The sequence below is a fragment of the Papio anubis genome, chromosome 11 (assembly GCF_008728515.1).
Source record: "Papio anubis isolate 15944 chromosome 11, Panubis1.0, whole genome shotgun sequence".
Lineage (NCBI taxonomy): Eukaryota > Metazoa > Chordata > Mammalia > Primates > Cercopithecidae > Papio > Papio anubis.
Genome location: NC_044986.1, coordinates 112337573 through 112357542, shown reverse-complemented (window position 1 = coordinate 112357542; position 19970 = coordinate 112337573). Strand labels below are relative to the sequence as shown.

At 44.6% G+C, this 19970-nt stretch overlaps 1 protein-coding gene and 2 long non-coding RNA genes across 17 annotated transcripts in view; 2 read left to right on the top strand and 1 right to left on the bottom strand.

Moving 5' to 3' along the window:
* The first annotated feature begins 534 nt into the window (after nucleotides 1–534).
* Nucleotides 535–7875, top strand: LOC116269536. The gene is made up of 2 exons (XR_004177164.1): nucleotides 535–2601; nucleotides 2884–7875. It is a non-coding gene; the product is annotated as an uncharacterized LOC116269536 (long non-coding RNA).
* The window catches only part of FRMD4A (FERM domain containing 4A), a 693308-nt gene continuing 680771 nt past the window's right edge, over nucleotides 7434–19970 (bottom strand). For 9 of the 13 annotated variants that reach the window (XM_009214008.4, XM_009214010.3, XM_009214005.4 and 6 more), the window contains 2 exons: nucleotides 18089–18185; nucleotides 7434–10762 (listed from right to left, as the gene is read on the bottom strand). In XM_009214008.4, coding sequence (XP_009212272.1) covers nucleotides 10660–10762; nucleotides 18089–18185 — 200 coding nt within the window. In that variant the 3' untranslated portion in view covers nucleotides 7434–10659. Of the gene's footprint in view, nucleotides 10763–15302; nucleotides 15678–18088; nucleotides 18186–19970 lie in introns of those variants that run through there. The other 4 variants (XM_003903401.5, XM_009214011.4, XM_009214006.4 and 1 more) reach the window with 3 other exon arrangements.
* Nucleotides 10700–19561, top strand: LOC103887329. 3 transcript variants are annotated; one of them, XR_004177162.1, is made up of 5 exons: nucleotides 10700–10998; nucleotides 11843–13313; nucleotides 16066–16168; nucleotides 18026–18100; nucleotides 19034–19561. It is a non-coding gene; the product is annotated as an uncharacterized LOC103887329 (long non-coding RNA). The 3 variants fall into 3 exon arrangements; XR_004177163.1 differs by lacking the exon at nucleotides 10700–10998 and having other exon boundaries at nucleotides 11504–11988; nucleotides 12384–13313; XR_004177161.1 differs by lacking the exon at nucleotides 10700–10998 and having other exon boundaries at nucleotides 11504–13313.

Below are 19970 nucleotides of genomic sequence, written 5' to 3'. Positions count from 1 at the left end.
TTCACAAAGTAAACAAAGTAACTAGCACCCAAATCAGAAAAGGTAACTGTTATTAACTCCCCAGAAATCTCTTCATGCCCTCTTCTAGTCATAGCCATGGTCCTAATTTCTAACATCATAATTAAAAAAAAAATCTTTACGGACGTGTAAGTCCCATACCATTAGTTGTACCCATTTAAAGTGTACAAAGGTTTTTAGTATATTCAGAGTTATATAACCATCACCACAGTCTTAGGATGCTTTGATCATTCCAAAAAAAGAACCAGGCCGGGCGCGGTGGCTCAAGCCTGTAATCCCAGCACTTTGGGAGGCCGAGACGGGCGGATCACGAGGTCAGGAGATCGAGACCATCCTGGCTAACACGGTGAAACTCCGTCTCTACTAAAAAAATACAAAAAAAAAGAAAACTAGCGAGGCTTGTGATTGGCGCCTGTAGTCCCAACTACTCGGAGGCTGAGGCAGGAGAATGGCGTGAACCGGAGGGCTTGCGAGTGAGCTGAGATCCAGCCACTGCACTCCAGCCTGGGTGGCAGAGCGAGACTCCGTCTCGAAAAAAAAAAAAAAAACAAAAAAAACAAAAAGAACCTCGTTTGCCTGTGTTTAAAAATTTGCCTGTCTATAAATGGAATCAAACAGTATGTGCTTGACTTCTTTCACTCAGTGTAGGGGTTCTGATACTTATTCATCCCCACTGTGTGTAGTTGTGGTTTTTCAGTCTTCTTGATGCGGTCTCTCACAATTTATTCTACTGATGATGGACACGTGAGTTGTTTCTGGTTTTTGCATGTATGTTTTATATGTGTTTCTTGGTGAATATAAATTTCTATATTTATGTTCACAAGAATATATACCAAGGTATGAAATTTCTGGGACATAGGGTATGTATAAACTTGGCCATTAGAGTTACTGTCAAAGAGTTTTCCAAAGGGCTTATACCAGTTTACACAGTCCCACAGCAGGATTTGAGAGTTGCAGTTACTCTGCCTCCTTGCCACACTTGATATATCCTCTGTCATTTTCATTTTAGCCCTTCTGGTAGTCAGAATGCTGTCACGTTGTGGCTTTAATTTGCATTTCTCTAATGACTAATATAGTTGAGTACCTTCTTTATATGCTTAATGGCCATTTGGATATTATCTTTTGTGAAATTCCTGTTCAATACTTAACTTTTGTCCATTTTTCCCCTACTGAATTGCCTGCTTTTTTCTCACTGATTTGATACTTTCTGATTTGAATACTTTCTGTATTCTGGCTAGATATCTGTATTGCAAATAAACCTCTCCCTCGGTGGCCTCCCTTTGTGCCAGGTTACTTTTTATGCATTGGAGAAATAATCTTATGAGTGACTCAGATACTGACATAACCTTTGCCAACTATCTTTGCCTGATAGATTTTAAAAATCAAATCATATGTCAAGCTTAAATAACAATTCTTTCTCTTGTTCTCTTGTTTAATGATGTCATCATAGTGGCATGTTTAAGAGTGTAAGATTTGTGAGAAGAGGAAATTATGTGAATGTTTGCCCTTTTTTTGTTAAATGTTGTATTGGATTATTTCGTTTGAGACATGGCTACTTTTGTTTTGCTTCTTTTGTTGTGCAAGTTCATGTTCTATATGTGTGGTGTAGACACTACTAGTTGCTTACCCAACTTTCATTCTCTCTCCTTCTCTACTAACAGAGCCCTAATTTGTTTAGAACTGTAATATGCACAGTTAAAACAACTTGTCCTCCCAGGACCTTTTGCAGTTAGGGTTGGTCATGTGACGTGGTCCTGCCAAGAAGATACAGATACAGGTCAGTGGGTGAGTGGGACTTCCTGGAAACCTGTTGCTTTTCTAAGAGAAAGACTTAGCTGACATACATATTTTGTCCTTTGCCTGTGATCATGATGCGTAGATGCTTGGTGGCCATCCTGCAATCTTGACAATGAAGACGTGCTAAAGATGGCAGAGCAGAAGATAAAGCTTGGTTTTTTTTTTATGGCATCATGAAATCATTTTGTATAAAACATGAACTGCTCTTTTAAGGTTCTACAGAAAAACAGAAGAGATAGGTGATAGAGAGGGAGAAAGAAAGTTGTCGTGGGGAAGGGAGAGAGATTTATTATAAGGAATTGGTTGATATAGAAGCTGAGAAGTCCGGTGATCTGTACCCTGCAAGCTGGAGACCCAGGAAAGCTTGTGGTGTAGCTCCTATCTGAATCCAAAGGCCTGAGAACCAAGACAGTCAATGGTGTAAGTTCTAGTCTAAGTCCAAAGGCCTGAGAACCAGGATATCTGATGGTGTAATTCTAGTCTGCAGGCAGACTAGAGCTAATTCTCTAGAGAATTAGCTAATTCTAGAGAGAGCTAATTCTCCTTTACCCCACCTTTTTGATCTATTCAGGCCATCAATGGATTGAATGATGCCCGTGTGCACGAGGAGGGCCGTCTGTTTACTCAGTCTACCAATTCAAATGTTAATCTCATCCAAAAACATCCAAGATATGTTTGGGAGTTTCACCAAGTATTTGGGTACCATATTCCCCAGTCAAGTTGACACAAAATTAACCATCACAGCTGCCTTCCTCTGGGCCTCATGTTATATGAGAACAGTATTGGGTAAGCTCCCACAGTTGGATTTCCCTTATATTTTGTTGAACTCAGTCCCTAAGCAATATATGCATTACTCAAACTTACTGACTTTCAAAATCACTAAGTCAAACTTATTGACTTTCAAAGTCACTTTCAAAAGTGACTTGTGGCAAGTGTGCCATGGTGCTGAGGTCTTTGTTAATTTCAACTGGAATAAAATCGGACTTTGCCACATCCTCCTAAGATAAAATAGGTATGATAGCATTTACCTGAATTGGTTCTGTGGATGTTGGTACATTGTGATTTCAGTTACAGAAAAGCCACAGATGGAACTGATGTTAAAAGCACCTCAAGGACAACCAGGGACTAGAGCAGATGCCAAAAGGAGTTCTTCTGCCCTGTCATCAAGATTCTGAATCACTCAATTTATTGGACAAAAGCATTTAGCTCTGATTCCTCTTGCATTCTCTCTAAATCTCCATCAGAATAAGAAGAGACTTTGAGATAATTAAACTGTCTGCTGAATATCTGTTACAGATGTGAAAGATACTTGAGAAAATACATGATTGTGATTTTATCATTTTGGGAAAAGCAGCTTGATATGCTTTGACTTGTTATTACTACAATTCCTTCTGAGATAGCAACTCACGTTACGCTAACATGGGCCAAAAAAAAGTGCTTGTGTTTTTGTCCTTTATAGGGTTTTTTAAAAATTAAAAAGCTACAAATTAGTTTGTTTTAAATAGTATAGCAGTAGATTTTAGAGGTCTCTTTGAGATTTTAGAGCCTGTTCATCCCTTAATTAGGAATTTCTAGCCAGGACTCAGAGAGGATAAGGGCCCAATTTCTGGTCAGTAGGGGTGCTGGTTGTGAAGCTGTTGTCTCAGCTCCAAACATATCTTTACACTCTGCTTTGTCATGAGACTCTGCAAACCACATCTGTCCTTTGCTGGAGAGCTTTTTGTTAGGGTCCACCAGGATTGGACACGAGAGACTGGAACCTGGAGGCGGGAAGAAGGGAGCTCCCCCTTTCTGTTTGCTTTCTGTTTCTAACAACGGTGGCACAGCCGTCGTCCTCCAGAAGCTAAGCAGTGGCTGTTCACTCCTGGAGGAATAGTGGGTTCCAGGGTGCAGTTTTCCATACTCGTAGAACAGCGTCATCGCTCCACTCGAAGATCACAGCACCATCAGCCGGTGCCCCTCCTCAGAGGTTTGAATCCGAGCTCTGTGGAGTCCCCACATTTCTGAGGTGCCAGTACCAGGAGAGTGGTGTCCGCTCCTGAGAGGTTTCACTCCCAGCTCCTGGAAAAGCTTCCACATTTGAATGATCCCAGACTTGCCTCTGGTTCCCAGCCCTAAGCGTGGTGACTTCCTACTGCGGTTCTCTCTGTGATACCTGAGAGTCCCCTTTTTGCCTCCCACCTCTTGACTATCTGGTTGACGGTTGTTTTTTCAATCATCTCCCTTAGAATAATTGCTGTGATCTTGGTTCGAGATAGAACAGGCACCCAGGTTTTCAGCTCCTGGAAAACAGCCATGAGACCCAGGTCCTCTTCTATGCAATCCCAAGCTCAGGTGAAATTTTCCACTAGCTTTCCTCAACACAACATAGGGATCCCTCCCTAGATGATGTGATTCACCCCCATGGGGATAGCTGCAAGATTAGGGGAAACTAATGTTTTACCTACACCCTGGTCATAAAGACCTCTCCTTGCTCCCTCCTTCACTCCCACCCTGCTGTTCCTCAGTCTCCTCGAGACCTCTGTCCATTCAGTCTGTTTTCTCCTACTTAATAGCACCTTCTCAGCTTCCGTTTTCTCTTTATAAAGTCAGTCTGGATCCCATTATCATCATTTCAGTCGCCCTCCAGTCCCTTTTGCTCTCACATGCTTTTGTTGTCCTGCCACACCCGATGACAGCACCCAAGCCAGAATCATTCCAACCTCTCTCCTCCCATGCTCTGACATGACGGTAACTGCTCTGGAGAAAATTCACAATCTAAGCGTCCGATGTCAGCCAGATCCTGCCTGCCATAGCTCTCCTGATACCTCTGCTCTCTCCTGATCCTACCCTGCTGCCTCCTTTTCATCTCACTTGGAGGGTGGCCTCAGCTACCCTTCTCATACAACTTGAATATGGAGGCAATCTTAAGGGTCTATTTCTACCTCCAAACCTACCAGCATCTTGTCTTACTTGATTTGGAGAAAAAGCTGTTCCTCCTTCTGTCATAGGCTAAATCTTCCACTGGCCTGCTTTCTTATCTATTATGTTATCTAATTTACTTTCTATTGGCCCCCTCCACTTCCAATGTAATTTAAGTCTTATAAGGGCAGGGAATTTGCATCTGTTTTGTTTGTGCAGATGTGAGGTGTGGGGAAAGGAAAGCTGATGAAAAAGAAAGCTTGAATGATTCCAAGAGTTTTGACCTGAGCACTGGAAGGCCTAGAGTTGCCTGTAACTAAGCTGGGTAGGGCCATTCATGGTGAGGTTTGGAGGGGACAGTCAGGAGTTTAGTTCAAGACATGTTAGCACATTAGACATCCACGTGGGGATGTTGTGTAGGCAATGGGATGTGCAACTTTTAGAGAGGTCTAGGATATAGGGATAAATATAGGTGTCATCATTGTAAAGATGGCATTTAAAGCCATGAGACTAGATGGGAAGTTTAAGGAGTAGTTGTCAATAATAAAGGGAAGGAGTCTAAGGACTGAGCCCGGGGACACTCCAATGTTAAGAAGCCAGGGAAGAAAAACTACCAAGGAGATTGAAAAGGAGAGCCCTGGACTGCGAAACCAGGTGGAAAACCAGGACAATGTGGCATCCTGACATCTCAGTGAAGAAAGTGTTTCAATGAAGTGTCCCACTTCTTCACACTCCAGAAAGTGTTGCTGGCAAGTGATATTAAATGAGAACAGCGAGTGAACCATTGGATTTGGCATTGCAGGGAATTGTCATTGACCTTGGCAAGAGTGGGTTTAGTAGAGTGGGGAGGGGATGAAAACATAATTGGAGTGGGTTTAAGAGAAAATGGATAAATGAAGGAGAAAATAATTAGCTTGTGAGGATAAAAATTTATGAAGGTAGAAATGTGTTTCTGATTTAAAAAATCAATCTTGGTGCCTTTATAATCCCATGGACTCTTGAGATTACTCTCCACATTGTTTTATTCTTCCGAATGCAGTGCAGGTTCTTCAGCTGTTGCCGAAGTAGATACCGACTTTGCTGGGAGCATGACTTTGTGCAAGGCATAAAGGTTATACCTCTGCAGCTCTTCTACTTTTTCCCTGCCATCTCTGACCACTCAACTCAGGTAACCAATGAGAGATGCCCTGTTGATCTCTTATCCTTGGGAATAATTTTAATCTCTTCCTCCTGTTTAATGTTAGTGTCCTCCTTTCCCCATATATGTAGTTGTGTGCCTGTTTGTCTCATCCATGAGAGTCAGCTTTTAAGAACTGGAACTCTGCACCAAATGTGCGATGAAATGACTTTGTTGGAGACCCATTGTCTGCCTGCTGGCTCTCATCAGGGATGACTTCACACTGCTATATTTAGAGAGTTTTACATAGAGCCTTTCTGAACTGGTATTCTGGGAAAATAAAGAGCTGGTTGTTTGCAATATGTTCTACCAGGAGTGGGGTGTTCACTTTGTGTTCTCTAATAATCAACTGTTTGGAATCACTTTTTTTTGGCACAGTGAAAGGGGAGCTAGATAAACAGATTGATAGATGAAGAGGTGAAAAGTAGGAAGGAGTGGGAAAGAAATGGGAAGAGGATCTTCCTATCTACCAGTTGCTTTCATGTGGTAGAGCTTAATGAGAGGATAATAGGTTAATTTACTGAGCTGTGACATATTTACATGTAAAAGACTTACATGAGGTCCCTTTCCCTTTTTTCAAGTGTAGATGATTTTGAGATGACCTGGTTGCTTCCCCAAGGAGAGGGGCTTCTGGCTCTCCAACGGGCAGTTTTTAGGGTGTAGGAAGTAGAGAACACTCTCTTGGTGGGCTTACATCCAGATGTGATTCTCAGTGGATTGTTTTCCTTTTTGGCAGCATCAACTGGCTCTAGCGGCCAAGGCTTCTGCAAGGCTTCCCATCCAGGAGCTTTTCATCCAGGGATGCTATTGGAGGCCAGACTTCCAGTTTTGCTAGGAAGAGATGCCTATTAAGTTAGGGGGCCAGGGATTTGATTGCAGCAGTCGCTATTCAAGTCAGCCAGTCATCATTTCATCCATAAGTCAGGGACTCTGTACTTGCAGTCCCAGTAGGCACTTGCTCTGGTGATGTGATTTAGAGAGTCATTGGCAGGGTTTGAGCTGCAGTGTGAGCACAGAGGGTTAATTTAGTCACAGAGAGCCTGAGCAGCCTGTGAGAGTGACCCTCTGCACCCTACATGGAACGAGGGACAACATGGAGAGACTAAAGACGATCCCTCAAAGCCTAACTTCCTTCATTGCTCCTTCGCTGTGGACTGTCCTGTGGGGACAGTACACATGCTGGAACGTTTTACAACATGGGCAGCTGTTTGCAGTGAACAGTGATGCAAAAGCTGAGATAGTATCCTCATAAAGACCTCTAACCTCAAGTCTTTTTTTGTAGTAGGAGGAATACATAATTTAGACAATATTATCTTGTACAGTTAACAAAAGGAAACTAGAATAAGAGGGAATTTGCCTCTGCTGAACAAACCAAGCTTCTCTATATCATCTAGCAAGGCCATAAAAATACTATCTACAGATTGACTTTAGTAAAGGAGCCCACTGAGGACACAAGCACCTGAATTACAGATTCCCGGAGCACACACAGGCATTTCTCGCTGACAGACAAAGAAACAAAATCTCCAGGAGGCAACTGGGATCTTTTCATTTTGAAAATGCTTTAATAAGTGTTGACAACACTGTTTTGCAAAATGTAAAGGTACTATACAAATTCTTAATACAAAAAGAATAAATTAAAAGCAGATTTCTTTTTTAATTCTGCAACTTTGTCTACAACGTACATCTTTTTCATTGATTACAGTTGAACAGAATCCAGTAAAATCATTTTACATGCTCTACAGTCAGTTTCAGGAGCAACCTAATCTTTTTTCCCCCATTATTAAACTAGACTCCATTTTACACAACTTGTAATAAACTATTGACATTAATGTATATGTAAAACTTTACACCTAGTTAACTAAGCAGTAACTGGTCGTCTGATAGCACCTGGATGGGGTTTGCTATATTTAGAACTAAACTAATACTGAATGAAAACAAATTGGAATTTTAACAGTTTCAACACTCACCTGCATATAATAAAATAAAAAATCAACCTGGCTCACAACATAAGTCTGATGTATGAGTTTTCACCAGTCTTCTGGCTGAAACAGGCCATTTCTTTTACGCATCCGAAGAATCCAATAGGGGCTTTATATCAGACCAGGGACTTCATATTTCACCTTATTTTGTTTTAAAGGAATAGGGATAAAGAGTTTGCAAGTGCATGTGTACAATAACTACATCATTTCCCACCACACTGATCATTAATCATGTCAGTCTCAAAGGACTAACGTTTTATGTACATTTTGTATTAACTGAACTCAGCTAAACAGTAAAACCTGTTTTACTTAATCTCTGTCTTGACTACCAGACTATCATGATGTTTGCTGGAACTGTAATTCCTGTTCCCACTCCATTTCTCTCTGTCCCCCGAATTGAAAACATAACCCAAGTCTTTAGAATTTTTGCCTCTCATTCCTTGCAACTCAAGTGGGCTAGAATCTTGATCCGGTTTTCTCCAGACTAGATTTCAAGCTACTCTGCATGGTGTAGAACCTGTAACCACGTAACCTCATCACCTTCCTTTTCCCTTTTGACTTTTCGTGTTGCACACAGTTCAGTCTGACTCTTCATGAATCTTCTTTGGGAGAAAGAAAAATGGCCCTATGTATCATGTTTCCGAATGGGGAAGGGAGAAAAAAAAATCACTGCTCTTTGTAGCTCTAACCATGAAAATAAAAGCAAAAAAAAAATCCCCCAATGAATCCCTAGAATCATTTAATAATATCATAACCGGTTTCTATTTGTCCTGCAGGTGTACACTTAAAGCGTTCTGGGAATATTAATCCCTTCTGCATGCTGGAATCACCAGTCTAGCCATGCATGGAGCTGGGGAAAGCAGGCCCTGAATCGTCTACAGAGACTTGGTGGAGGAGGCCACGGCCCGCCTTGTCCCGGCCAGGTGTGTGCGCCCCAGCTCGACTCTCGGTGGTCTCCAGGCTGCAGCAGAAGGAATACCTTGGTATTTATTTCGTTTTAGTATCCATCCTTACCCTCCTGGTCTGGTACAGCCTATGGTTATTCTTGGATTCCACATACATGAAAAGCAAAGATTTTTCTTTTCTTTTTATGCTTAAGCTAACTTCAGTTCTGCTTTCCCACAAAACTACTCCCACCCTGGCTCCTGTCCCTGGCTGTCAATGTCTTTCCAATAGGAAGTCATTAGAGTGAGAAAAAAATTCCACCCCCACCCCCCACCCCCCAACCACTTGCGCCCAAAGCACAGCAACACCACCTCTGCGGAAACCTTTTTGTGCCATCTTGAATAACCCAACTAAAGTTGTGCACTTGTTATTATAAAAGTATTTTTGAGGCCTTTGAAGATTGATGGCTTTCCAGTTGTGTTTGAAGTGTAGCTTAAAACACATGTAAACGTGCAGCTCCCACACATTAATTTTTGTCTTCTTTTCTCTTTTGGTATCTGCACACAAATGTGGTGCATGACAGTAAGTGATGATGTGGACACATGGGCCCTTTGGGAGCTGGTATTTTTTTCAACCCTGCTCTGCCTGTTGGCTAGTAGACACATGAGTCAAATCTTTCTACCTAAGGGCATAGTTGGGTTCTTGGAATAAGTGACACATGGGAGAAGTCGGATCTGAGCTCTTTTGTCACACAAGTGCTAACGAACAGAAAATGAGCCACAACAGTTAAACACTGAATGGATCGCAATGTGCTTTTCCCTTGGTTTCCCATAAAAAAGAAAATGAAACACCTTGTGCAAAAAAATAGGATACGCTTTTACTGGTTTGTTTTAATGAGAGAGAACCACTTTTGGCCATTATCACCTTATGTTACTACAAATCCTGAAAGGAAAGCAGCGTTGAGTCTTGGGCTTGGCTGAACCCCCTGCATGGACCGGGGCTAACGGTGCCCTCCATGACTCCTGCGGGTCTCTCTTCCTTTGTGTCCAGATGGATGGCGGCTGTGAGTCGGCAATGCCAGCCAAGACTCCCTCGTCTTCACCGTGGCATTGGGGCAGTTTCTCAGGCCCTCTACGGAGAGAGACGTGGGCCAGTAAGGGAGAGGGCTAGAGAGAGGACACCAGTTTACACAGGGTTGACTTACACTTATGTGTAGTAGTAGTTCAGAATTTAAACGAAATTTCCTTGCAGAAAGAATGTCTTCCTCTTGGCCCCTCTTAATTTTTTATGTTTTTATTTATTTTTAATCTTTGGCAGCATAGAACTGATCGTGGTCCTCCGATGCATCTCTGGTGTCGGGAGCTTCCTTTCTCATCCTCCCCTTCCCCCACAGCCACTCCCCACAAGCTGTCCCATCGAGGAATATTTCAGGTGTAAACTGAATATGCCACGAGGCCTCCTCTTCATGAAGTGCTTGATTGGCCTATGTACGGGTGGCAGGCTGGACACAGCTGACCGTCTTTCTGGGTCACCCTGTAACTCAAGTCCCCTTTCTTGTTCTCTCCCAATGCTACTTGTCCGCAGGAATTGGATGCCAGCCGGCCCCCCTGACGGTTCCTGGCCTAGGGGCTGTCATGGCAGAGGGAAGCCACCAAGGTGCCATTGAGGATTGGTGTCTGGCTCTCCATGGGCAAGAGCGCCAGGGGACACACAGTGGGACCGGAACCTTCCAGAGTGTCTCCTCAGTCAGGTTTTTGAGGGGGAGGGAATGCGGAGACAGGAGAAAAAAAGTGCTGAGGGCCGAAGCTGGTGCAGGGTGACGGTGCGTCTGGGTAAGGCAAATGAGAGGCAGTGAGGTGATCTCAGAATGGCGTTGAGGCGGTCAGATTAGGCCGGGCTGGCTCACACGAGGGTCCCGGGCTTGGCTTTTTCCTGCCCGTACCACTGGACATCAGCTAGTTCTGGATAGAGGGAGGAATCCAGGAAACAGCTATCATTGTAGCTCCTGTGGGAGGCCCAAGAAAGGAGATGAGACAGTTAGTGGAGGAGGACGGGCTCAGCCAGGCCTAGACTGAGAAGGATGTGTTCACCTTGACAGGGCCCTGTGCTAATCACGAGTCTTTCCTGTTCAGAGCAGTGAGGCCTGAGACCCTCAACAGTGCTGCGTGTACAGAAGGCCCCAGAATCCACACAAAGGGGCCGCCTGAAACCTAGAGCATTTGTGAAGGAGGAAAACGTAAGGTAATGCTTACTCAGTGCGCTGGTTCTTCAACGTGGCTGCATCCAGGGAGCACCTGGGAACTCTCAGAAATACTCATGCCTGGGCCCCGCCTCGGGAGACAATGGCCTAATTGGTTTGGGGTGTGTTTGAGCGCTGGGAGCTGCCAAAGCTCCCACCAGGTGATCCTCAGATGCAGCCGAAGGCAGACCCTCTGGGCTATCCTCAGGGGACTTTTCCCACGGGACAGCTGCCGGGATTGTCCTCCGTGAGACCCCAGGGCTAACCAGATGTCACTAGGACATTTTCATTCTGTCCTGGAAGAACATTCGAAATGTGAGGTTTCCCTATAGTGAAACTGTGGTGGTATTTTGAATTGTGTTTTAAAAGTTTTAAAAAAATGGTGACGTTGCTTTATTCTAAATAACATGTATTGTTTTGTGATTATAAAAGTGTGTTCATTTAAAATATACAGGAAAGTCTGTAGAAGAAAATAAAAGGCTTTTTTTTTTTTTTTTTTTAAAGTATTTTAGGTAGGTATCACCATTTAGGTTGGGTAGAAGTAATTCTTAAATCTCGAGAAGCAATCATAGATAGGTGGAAGCCGATAGTCATTACTAGGGATCATGATTAGGAAAAACAGCTTCTCTCCAATGATCCTGAATGAGCCCGTTGAATTCGTCTCCTGCAACTGATCTCCCCGTGGGGAGGGCTAGGGGAGTGGTGAGGGATGGGTGACAGGAGGGGACCCTAACCCAATGTAGTTCGGAGCAGGTGAGTTTTAGGAGCATTTCAGTACCAAACACAGCTTCACGACTGAGAATCAGCAGTCATCCCCAGCTTTGTTTCATTTGCTAACCTCTCTAGGAACAACTGGATGTTGTAAATGTTTCTCATCTGGCCTGAAAATCCACGAAAGCTGGAAAATCCCAAGGCATCTGTGCACATACTGGTGGATTTTAATGAGAGTCCTGTGCTTGGAGCACCAGAAATAAACCAGCTTCAGAAGTAAAGTAAGAAAAGGCCCTTGATTATGACACTGGCCACGGGTATTACTATATGTAGGTGGTAAGTGGACGTTTCTGGGATACCTGTCCTGCAAACTTTCTTTCCACCCTGAGCTGACTTTTGAAATTGTGCCTGACTGAAAAACTTCTAAGGGGAGAGGCGGTTGGGCCCTCCAGGGGTCCTGTGTTTCTCTTAGGGGGACAATCTCTCCCTAATTCCATGTGGTCCTGGTGGTGCTCTCCACCATGCTGCCATCCTCACTCCCAGGGGGACCAGGGGACAAGGAACCCAGTGGGGCCGGGCCAATGAGAGTCCCCCGATCACAATCACAATCCCTGGTTCAAAGATGGCCATGTGCCTGAGCAGCTTTGAAACCACAGAGATGTCATTTCCTCCCGAGAACGAAATTAACAGGAGGAGGAAGCAGAGCTAGAGATGGAACGAGACCCAGCCAGCCCAGGCTCCAGTGACATCAGCTGGTACATGCTCTTGTTTGCTTACGCTTGTTAAACTGAGTCTTTCATATGTAACTAACGAATACTGGCACATGTAAGTAGTTTCTTAAACTGTTGATGAAATGTTTGTTTCTAACACGAACATGATCTGGCTCTGTTTGGGACAAAACTTCCCTAAGGGGCTTCATGAGATCTAAGGAACCACTGTAGCCAGTGTTTCCCAAAGTAGTCCTGTGAGTTGCTCTGAGGGGAAAAAAAAAGGTTCCATGGATAAATACATTTCAGGAGTCTGCCTTTCAGAGGCCTGAAATGTAAATGTATATGAAACATATATTAAAGGTTCTGAGAAGTCCTGGATTACTGTTTGCCCCAGAACTTCTGGAACAGTATCACCTATGAAGATCCACAGAACACACTTTGAAAAACACTCTTAAATAGGCTAATATTATAAAATGAGGTTGACTTATCTTGTATGTTGGATCCTGAACAGTTTCTGGTTCAAACTATTACTGTTAGAGTAATAATTGTGACAATATAACCTGCTTCACAGGGACTAAAAGTCCACTATGTATTGATCATAAAGGCTCAAGGGGAGACCACCGAGTTCAAAGCAGTGACTGGATAAGGCAGTAGATGAGATTGAGGGTTCCTGTGGTGGTTTATTCGGTATGTGAAGAGCCTAACCCTTAGCCTAACCCTGTGCTGTTCTCCTTCTGGGTCACAGAACCCATACATGACAGGGCATTGGGATCTGGATGATGGGGTGGGAGATGCTGGATCGGTGGTTTGGTTCTCAGGTGGCTCTCCGAGGGGCCACAGTATGGAAACCCTGGCCTGCTCCTGCCTCGGAGGAAACTAGAGCTGGAGGAAACGAGGTAAAGATGTGTTTTTCCAAAATTGTGATGTCTTAATCTTTCTTAGTGCTTCCCCATCATTACTGAAGTATGTAAGGTAGTTTTAAAGCTATAAATGTTGCTTCATGTATTGGTCTCTTATTCTCAAGTTTATTCTCAAGTTGGGGGAAGAGACCCTTGTTCTGGCTGCTCAGCTAAGCCTTTCAGTACAAATTCAATTTTAGGGTAATAGTCAAGGAATGCCATGTGCTACGAAAGCAAAATTAATGAGAGAGACCATTTAGGAAGCATTTATTCTTCATGAATAATACAAATGGGGCCACTAAATAGTTGCCCTAGTAAAGCTAAGTCCATCATTCACTGGACCATGAGCTGGGGCAGGATGAAGATGTAGCTGTGCTCTTTAAACTGTGACCCAGGAGAGCAGCTTAGCACTGGGCAGTCTGGGTCACAGAAGTGACAACGTCAGAATCTGTGAGGGCCAGTGCCTGTTTTCCACAGGAAGAATGCGCTTTCCCAGCACTATGCTCAGAGACGTGTGGCCTGCAAAGCGTACTGGCCAGGGGCCCTCTGATACCAGACAGATGGCAAATTCACCCACATCTCACAGGATTGTGTGGTTTATAAGTGCTTGGCATAGGGAGGTGGGGCTGCTGGGACGGAGGAATTTCAAACTGAATTATTTTTGTAAATGTATAACTTACAGAACAACTGGTAGCACATACTTGGGTTGTTGAATAGTCCTGCAGTTGGGGACGAGGCCCTCTAGAGGCATCCTGTCTTGCCTGGTCTGGGAAGGTGCTGTTGCTCAGTATATGTAGGTGTGTCCCTGCATGTGCACACATGTATGCATGTAGATATTTCAAGCAGATGTGCCTACATTTCCACAGCAGCTCTTTCAAACCTGGTTAATTCTAGTTCTGGCTATCATCCCTACCTCCATCACCTTAGCAGATGAGATGATTGGCCCTCCCATACTGGGGGAGAAAAAGGCCATTCTTCCTACTTCACTTCCTACTTCAAAAATACTGCTCTCATGACATCATCCTATCTCAAAATCTCTTCTTTTTTCTGGCACTGGCCGGGGGGTGGTCTACCTTCCTTCCAAAGCCTAAGTCCCTGTCCCCTGATTCCCCATCTGCCAACTTTGCAATATTGTCCGTGCTTGTCAAAAGTCCAGTTTTTTCTCTACGGGAAACAAGACTCTCTGTTAACCACCCCTGACCCTTGTCTGTGCATCCGTGTTTTTGCACTTGGAATGGTCTCTCCCTGTCTCAACCCCCTCCTCCCACCGCAGGCTTCTGAGCCAGGCTCACATAACATCTCCGTGAACTCAAAAGTGACCCTCGCATTTCTGAATCCTCTCAGCGTTTTGTTTCGAAGTCTTAGAGCACTGAATACATAAGTGTGGCAGTTTCTCATGCTCCTCGTATATCTCCTGATAGACTGTAAGGGTCCTGGGGCTAGGAACCAGACCAGGTGTTTTCTGCCCCTGTGCTTTGCAAATTTTGACATGCATTTTATTCACTCAGGAATCTTGTTAAATGCACACTAGGTTCAGTAGGCCAGGGTGGTGCCCAGGAGTCTAACTTTCTAACGAGCTCCTGGGTGATGGTGGTAGCAATAAAAATGCTGGCTTATGGACATTTCGAAAAGCAGTGCTCATAGCCTTTGGTACTCAGCACAGCTGTTAAGAATGCTGGGATGAAACGATGGGGGTGCTTCTGGATCAACTCAGTCTGCCCTTGGTGCTTTGAAACTTACATTGCAGCGATGCTATTCTTTTCAGGGACACTGATTACTAACAGTAAAATATCTACAAATATTTGAATATAGGTAGAACATGGTGAGTCTAAAACATACTTTGGGGCCAGGCGCACAGATCACTTAAGGTCAGGAGTTCGAGACTAGCCTGGCCAACATGGCAAAACCCCGTATCTACTAAAAATACAAAAATTAGCCACGTGTGCTACTAGGGAGGCAGGAGAATCGCTTGAACCTGGGAGGCAGAGGTTGCAGTGAGCCAAGATCACGCCACTGCACTCCAGCCTGGGCAACAGAACAAGACTCTGTCTCAAAATAAAACATACTCTGGGGGTCTTTTCTGGGAAGCAGTGTTGGGAATATCTAACATCTGATGTAAGAACCTCCATCTAAAAACATATAGTTCTCCACGTATCTGGAAATAAGGCATAAATACAGCATTCAGATGTATCCTTGTGGAAACAGTGACACGGAGAAAAGCAACACACATGCAGCACATGTGGGACCACAGACTCATGGGCAGTAGGAACAAAACTCCTCTTACGGTACCTCTATTCATCAGTACTTTGGTGAGGTGGAGACTCAGACCCATCCAGAATGGGTGAGTTTTCTGTTGCTTCTCTGAACAAAGGAAAGCAGGAGGAGGAAGAGAAGAGAGGTCATGTTACAGAGAGAAACTGACAGACACGATTAGCAGCTTAGTAATACATCCGAAAGGCCTACTGATTAGATACCTGAGTTAGCAACAGATCATACAAGTCATGCAGTACTTTCAGTCCCCATAATTGAGTCAAAAGACGTAATTTGTTAGGAGGGATGGGCCCTCTTTGGCACTTTTTACCCTGGCCTCATTTCGTGTCACACCATAGCAAAGAGTTTACGTAAGAACCAAAATAGCTGTTTTGTTTCAAATTTGTCTTGAGTCCTCACTAGCTGTAGATGGGGAAATAGGCAAGTTTCAAGACCATCTTATATGCATAGGACCCTGAGGAGTGCTTGTACATTTCAGAGCCTGTTACCAAATACAATCATATATTTGGATCGGGTGAGACTGCGCATGATTCAGAAAAGATCTACAGAGGGATCTTAAGTTTCTTGTTTAGTCACTGGAGGTATGTATTATATATATGAAAGATGTGTCATTCTTTTATGAGTTAATCTTGGTGAGACTCTTAGACCCTAAACCTTGCAGAGGCTGCCTGGCCACACAGGTGAGAGCTGGGGTGTGGGTGGTACGTGAGTAGGTGTTAATGATCTAGGGTTAAGGACAGAGGGGCAGCTACTGCCCGACAGACAGCCCAAGAAGTAGGAGCAGACACAGGAACAGCGAGTTGGGGCTCCAGTTTCCCTTATTTTAAAAGGAATTAGAGGCAGCATGGGATTATTCAGTGATGGTCAAACTTGAGTGTGTGTCAGCATCACCTGGAGGGCTTATCAGAAAGCAGCCTGCTGGGCTCCACCCCCAGAGTTATGGAATTTTTTAGGTTACAGGTGAGCCTGAGAATTTGCATTTCTGATAAGATCCCGGGTGAGGCTCTCACGTGCTGCTGCTTTGGGACCACACTTAACTACCGGTATAGTGGGAAAAGACAGGGTTTGGGGTCACAGAGGGCAGAGCTAGGATTCCAGCTCCCTCCAGCTGTCAGACTTTGGGCCAGGCACTTAGTTCCTCTGAGCCTCATCTATGAAACTAAAACATCTGGGTATTTCTGTTGCCAGGGGACGATAAGGATTATATGAGCTGTGTGTTAGAAGCTGCTCCCAGCCTTTGAGTACACAGCAAGCACTCAGTGTTAGAACCCTTTCTCTCTTACCAAAAATGAAGGCTCAAGAAAACCTTGTGTAAAAAATTACTACAGATAAACCTGCAGGAATAAAAATGCCGGCCAGTGCCTGTAATCCCAGCACTTTGGGAAGCCGAGGTGGGTAGATCACCTAAGGTCAGGAGTTCGAGACCAGTCTGGCCAACGTGGTGAAACCCTGTCTCTACTAGAAATTTGCCAGGTGTGGTGATGCACACTAGTAATGCCAGCTACTAGGGAGGCTGAGGCAGGAGAATCACTTGAACTGTGGAGGTTGCGGTGAGCTGATATTGCACCACTGCACTGCAGTCTGGGCAACAGAGTGAGACTCCATCTCAAAAAAAAAAAAAACAGCCAAGTATGAGAGCCTGAAAGGCAGGTATTAGAGCCAATTCTGGAATTGTGCTTTTCTCATGATTCAACTCACAGCCAGTTGTCAGATTTTCCCAGACATCCCCCTGATGCTGCACTAAACCAGGAACCAAACTGAGGAAGGGGACTCCTTACTCCTCTAACCAACAGATGTTGACAGAACATAACATCTACTTAGAGTGATGTCTCAGGGGCAACAGAAGAGGCAGGTGCTGTAGGGCCAGGTGGGTTACCTGTGTCTGCCAGACCCTCCACTAGGTCCGAACAGCCTCACTGGCCCCGAGATGATAATGCTGTAGGCGAACATGTCAGCCTATCAAAAGAGCCGCCTGTCGGTTTCATTTATTTTGCTGTGTACAGCTTCCGCTGAAGGTTTCAGGGCGCCTGATCTCCTTTGTGTGTTGATAAAGAGCAAGTGCTTGGCCAGGACACAGCCTTTTTTCTTGCATCCTGAGACATCCTAAGACAGTGGCCGTTTCACCTGCCTCTCAGGGTATTTGCTGTCTTCAGCTCTCTTTCTCCCTCTGACATTCGTGCCTGCGTATAATCCCAACTGAAATCAAATGCTGTCTGGAAATCTGACCAAAGCAGCACAGTCCCACTTCCTGCTTCCATCTCCCCACATCCCAAGGACCACTGTCTACTTTAAGAGAACACAGACGATTCACCTCTATAAAGGCACAGCCAGGGAAAGGAATAGGCAGAGATGACAGCGGATCATGGGACTTCTCTTGAAGACACTTCCCAGTGACGAACGCTCATCGTCCATTTACTGACTTATCCTTATGTCACTAGGATCTGAATATCTATGACACTCTTCCGAGCTGACACAGTGAAGAACATGGAAGGAGAACTCACCCAGTCTGCCAGGTTAGGATGTGGTGGGGGCTGCTTGGGGGAGTGGCTCCAATTTCACTTGACGGTGTCGAGCTTCTCTGGCTTTGAGGTAAGGCAGCTATATGCAGGTGGTGCAAGAAAGGCAGAGAGCAGACAGGGATCAGACACAGGTGGAGGAGCTTGTGACCTGTTGGCCGACACCAACCCAGTGGCCAGAGGTCACCATTTCCAGGGATACTGGAAAGGACCCCAGGGCAGGGTCTTGGCATCCCTATGGCATGGTCACAGTGGGGAACCATCTCTGCATCCACCAATTCTATTTTCTCCCCACTACCATGCACCTTCATTCTGAGTCAAGTTGACCCGGGATCCTAGGTCCCCACTTTGCCACCAGGAAGTGGCCACAGGGATGGTGACAGCTTTAACAGCAGCAAAGAACCTGATGTCCACATAGTCCTTTGAGTGAGACCTAAGCAGGGCTCATACAGGGATGACATATTTCTCTGGCCCCAGGGCATTTTCAGTGTAGCCCCGTTGTGAAATTGTTTCTCTCCATTGTGAAGAGAGGGCATCCAGAAAGGTTCTCAGAGCCTGTTCTCTCTGCTGTTTCAGGCTTATCATTGCTACTGTAGTGCCCTTTGAAGGGAGCAGGGTTTTTAATAGCTCATCCAAACCTGAGCACTAGGCATTTATTGATGTAGGCAGTATGGAAGTCCAGTTGGAAAGATTTAGTAGGAAGTCAATCCTACTTAAATGCATCCTTTGCTTTTTTGGTAATGGAATGTTTTCCGTCAGTAAACCTCAAATACAGCTTCTTAAACATTTTAGTCTAAAATATGTTCCAAAAGATCTACCTAATCTCTTTACATAAAGCAAATCTACTAGACAAGTGCTGCAATTTTGATAGAACATAAAGCCTCCTGTTTGTTGGAAATATTTACAACACATTGGTTCTTTATCTAATAGGGTCACAGATGATCATATCAACATCTTCCTGGGGAGTCAATGGCAAATTTCACTGGGCTATTTTACAGATGAAGAAGAAACATAAAGAAGGTTCTAGGACCTTGAAATCCACGGAACACCCACTATTGCCTGATCTCTGGAGCTTGCCATTTGGCCAATGGACCCTAATAAACATGTCCACGGGGATGTGGGGATAGAATGCCGGAGCCTGGCTCACCTGGGCAGCCAGGTTCTTCCTCTTTGCCCTGCTGTCTCCAGGCGCCAAGAATTTCCTCCAGTTCCCCAAAGATGAACCCCCCCATTATCTCAGGTCACTGTTTCCCCTGATCTTTGCCAAATTCCTGACTCAGAGTTCCTCCCATTTGCTTCTGACTCTCATTTTATTCTTACAATGTTTACCATTTCTGTTCTCAGTGTCCCTCTCTCTGAGTGGTAAGAGTATGTTAATAAGCCAGTGCTGTGACCAGAGCACAAGGCAACTGCTCAGTGTTGGTCATTGTCACTGTTATTAAATGTAACTTAAAGGAATGGGTGGTTTCTTCAATTTTTTTTTTAAACTTGATTCAATACCACCCAATGCTCTTGACTACAAGAATATGAGGGAAATTTTCAGACATACCATCAAGGATATTGAAGACACTTAACAAAAATATGGTTTGTGGCTGTGGCGTATCATCATCGAAAAGGGAAAGCCAGGAGCAGTCAAGAATTCTGTCAAACGCCCAGCTCTGGCACTCTGGTTATTAGCCAGTCTGCCCCCATCTGGGGAGACACTGGCCAAATCTTTAGACTTGACCCAAGCCCATCCCCAACCCAGCTTCCTTTGCAAGCTGCAGCTGTGGGCTTTCACTGGAATACTCTCCTCACTAGGGTCAAAGACTCACCTTTGGTTGGATAAACCCGGAGACATTACCTAAGTTTCTTAGATTTCTGTCCT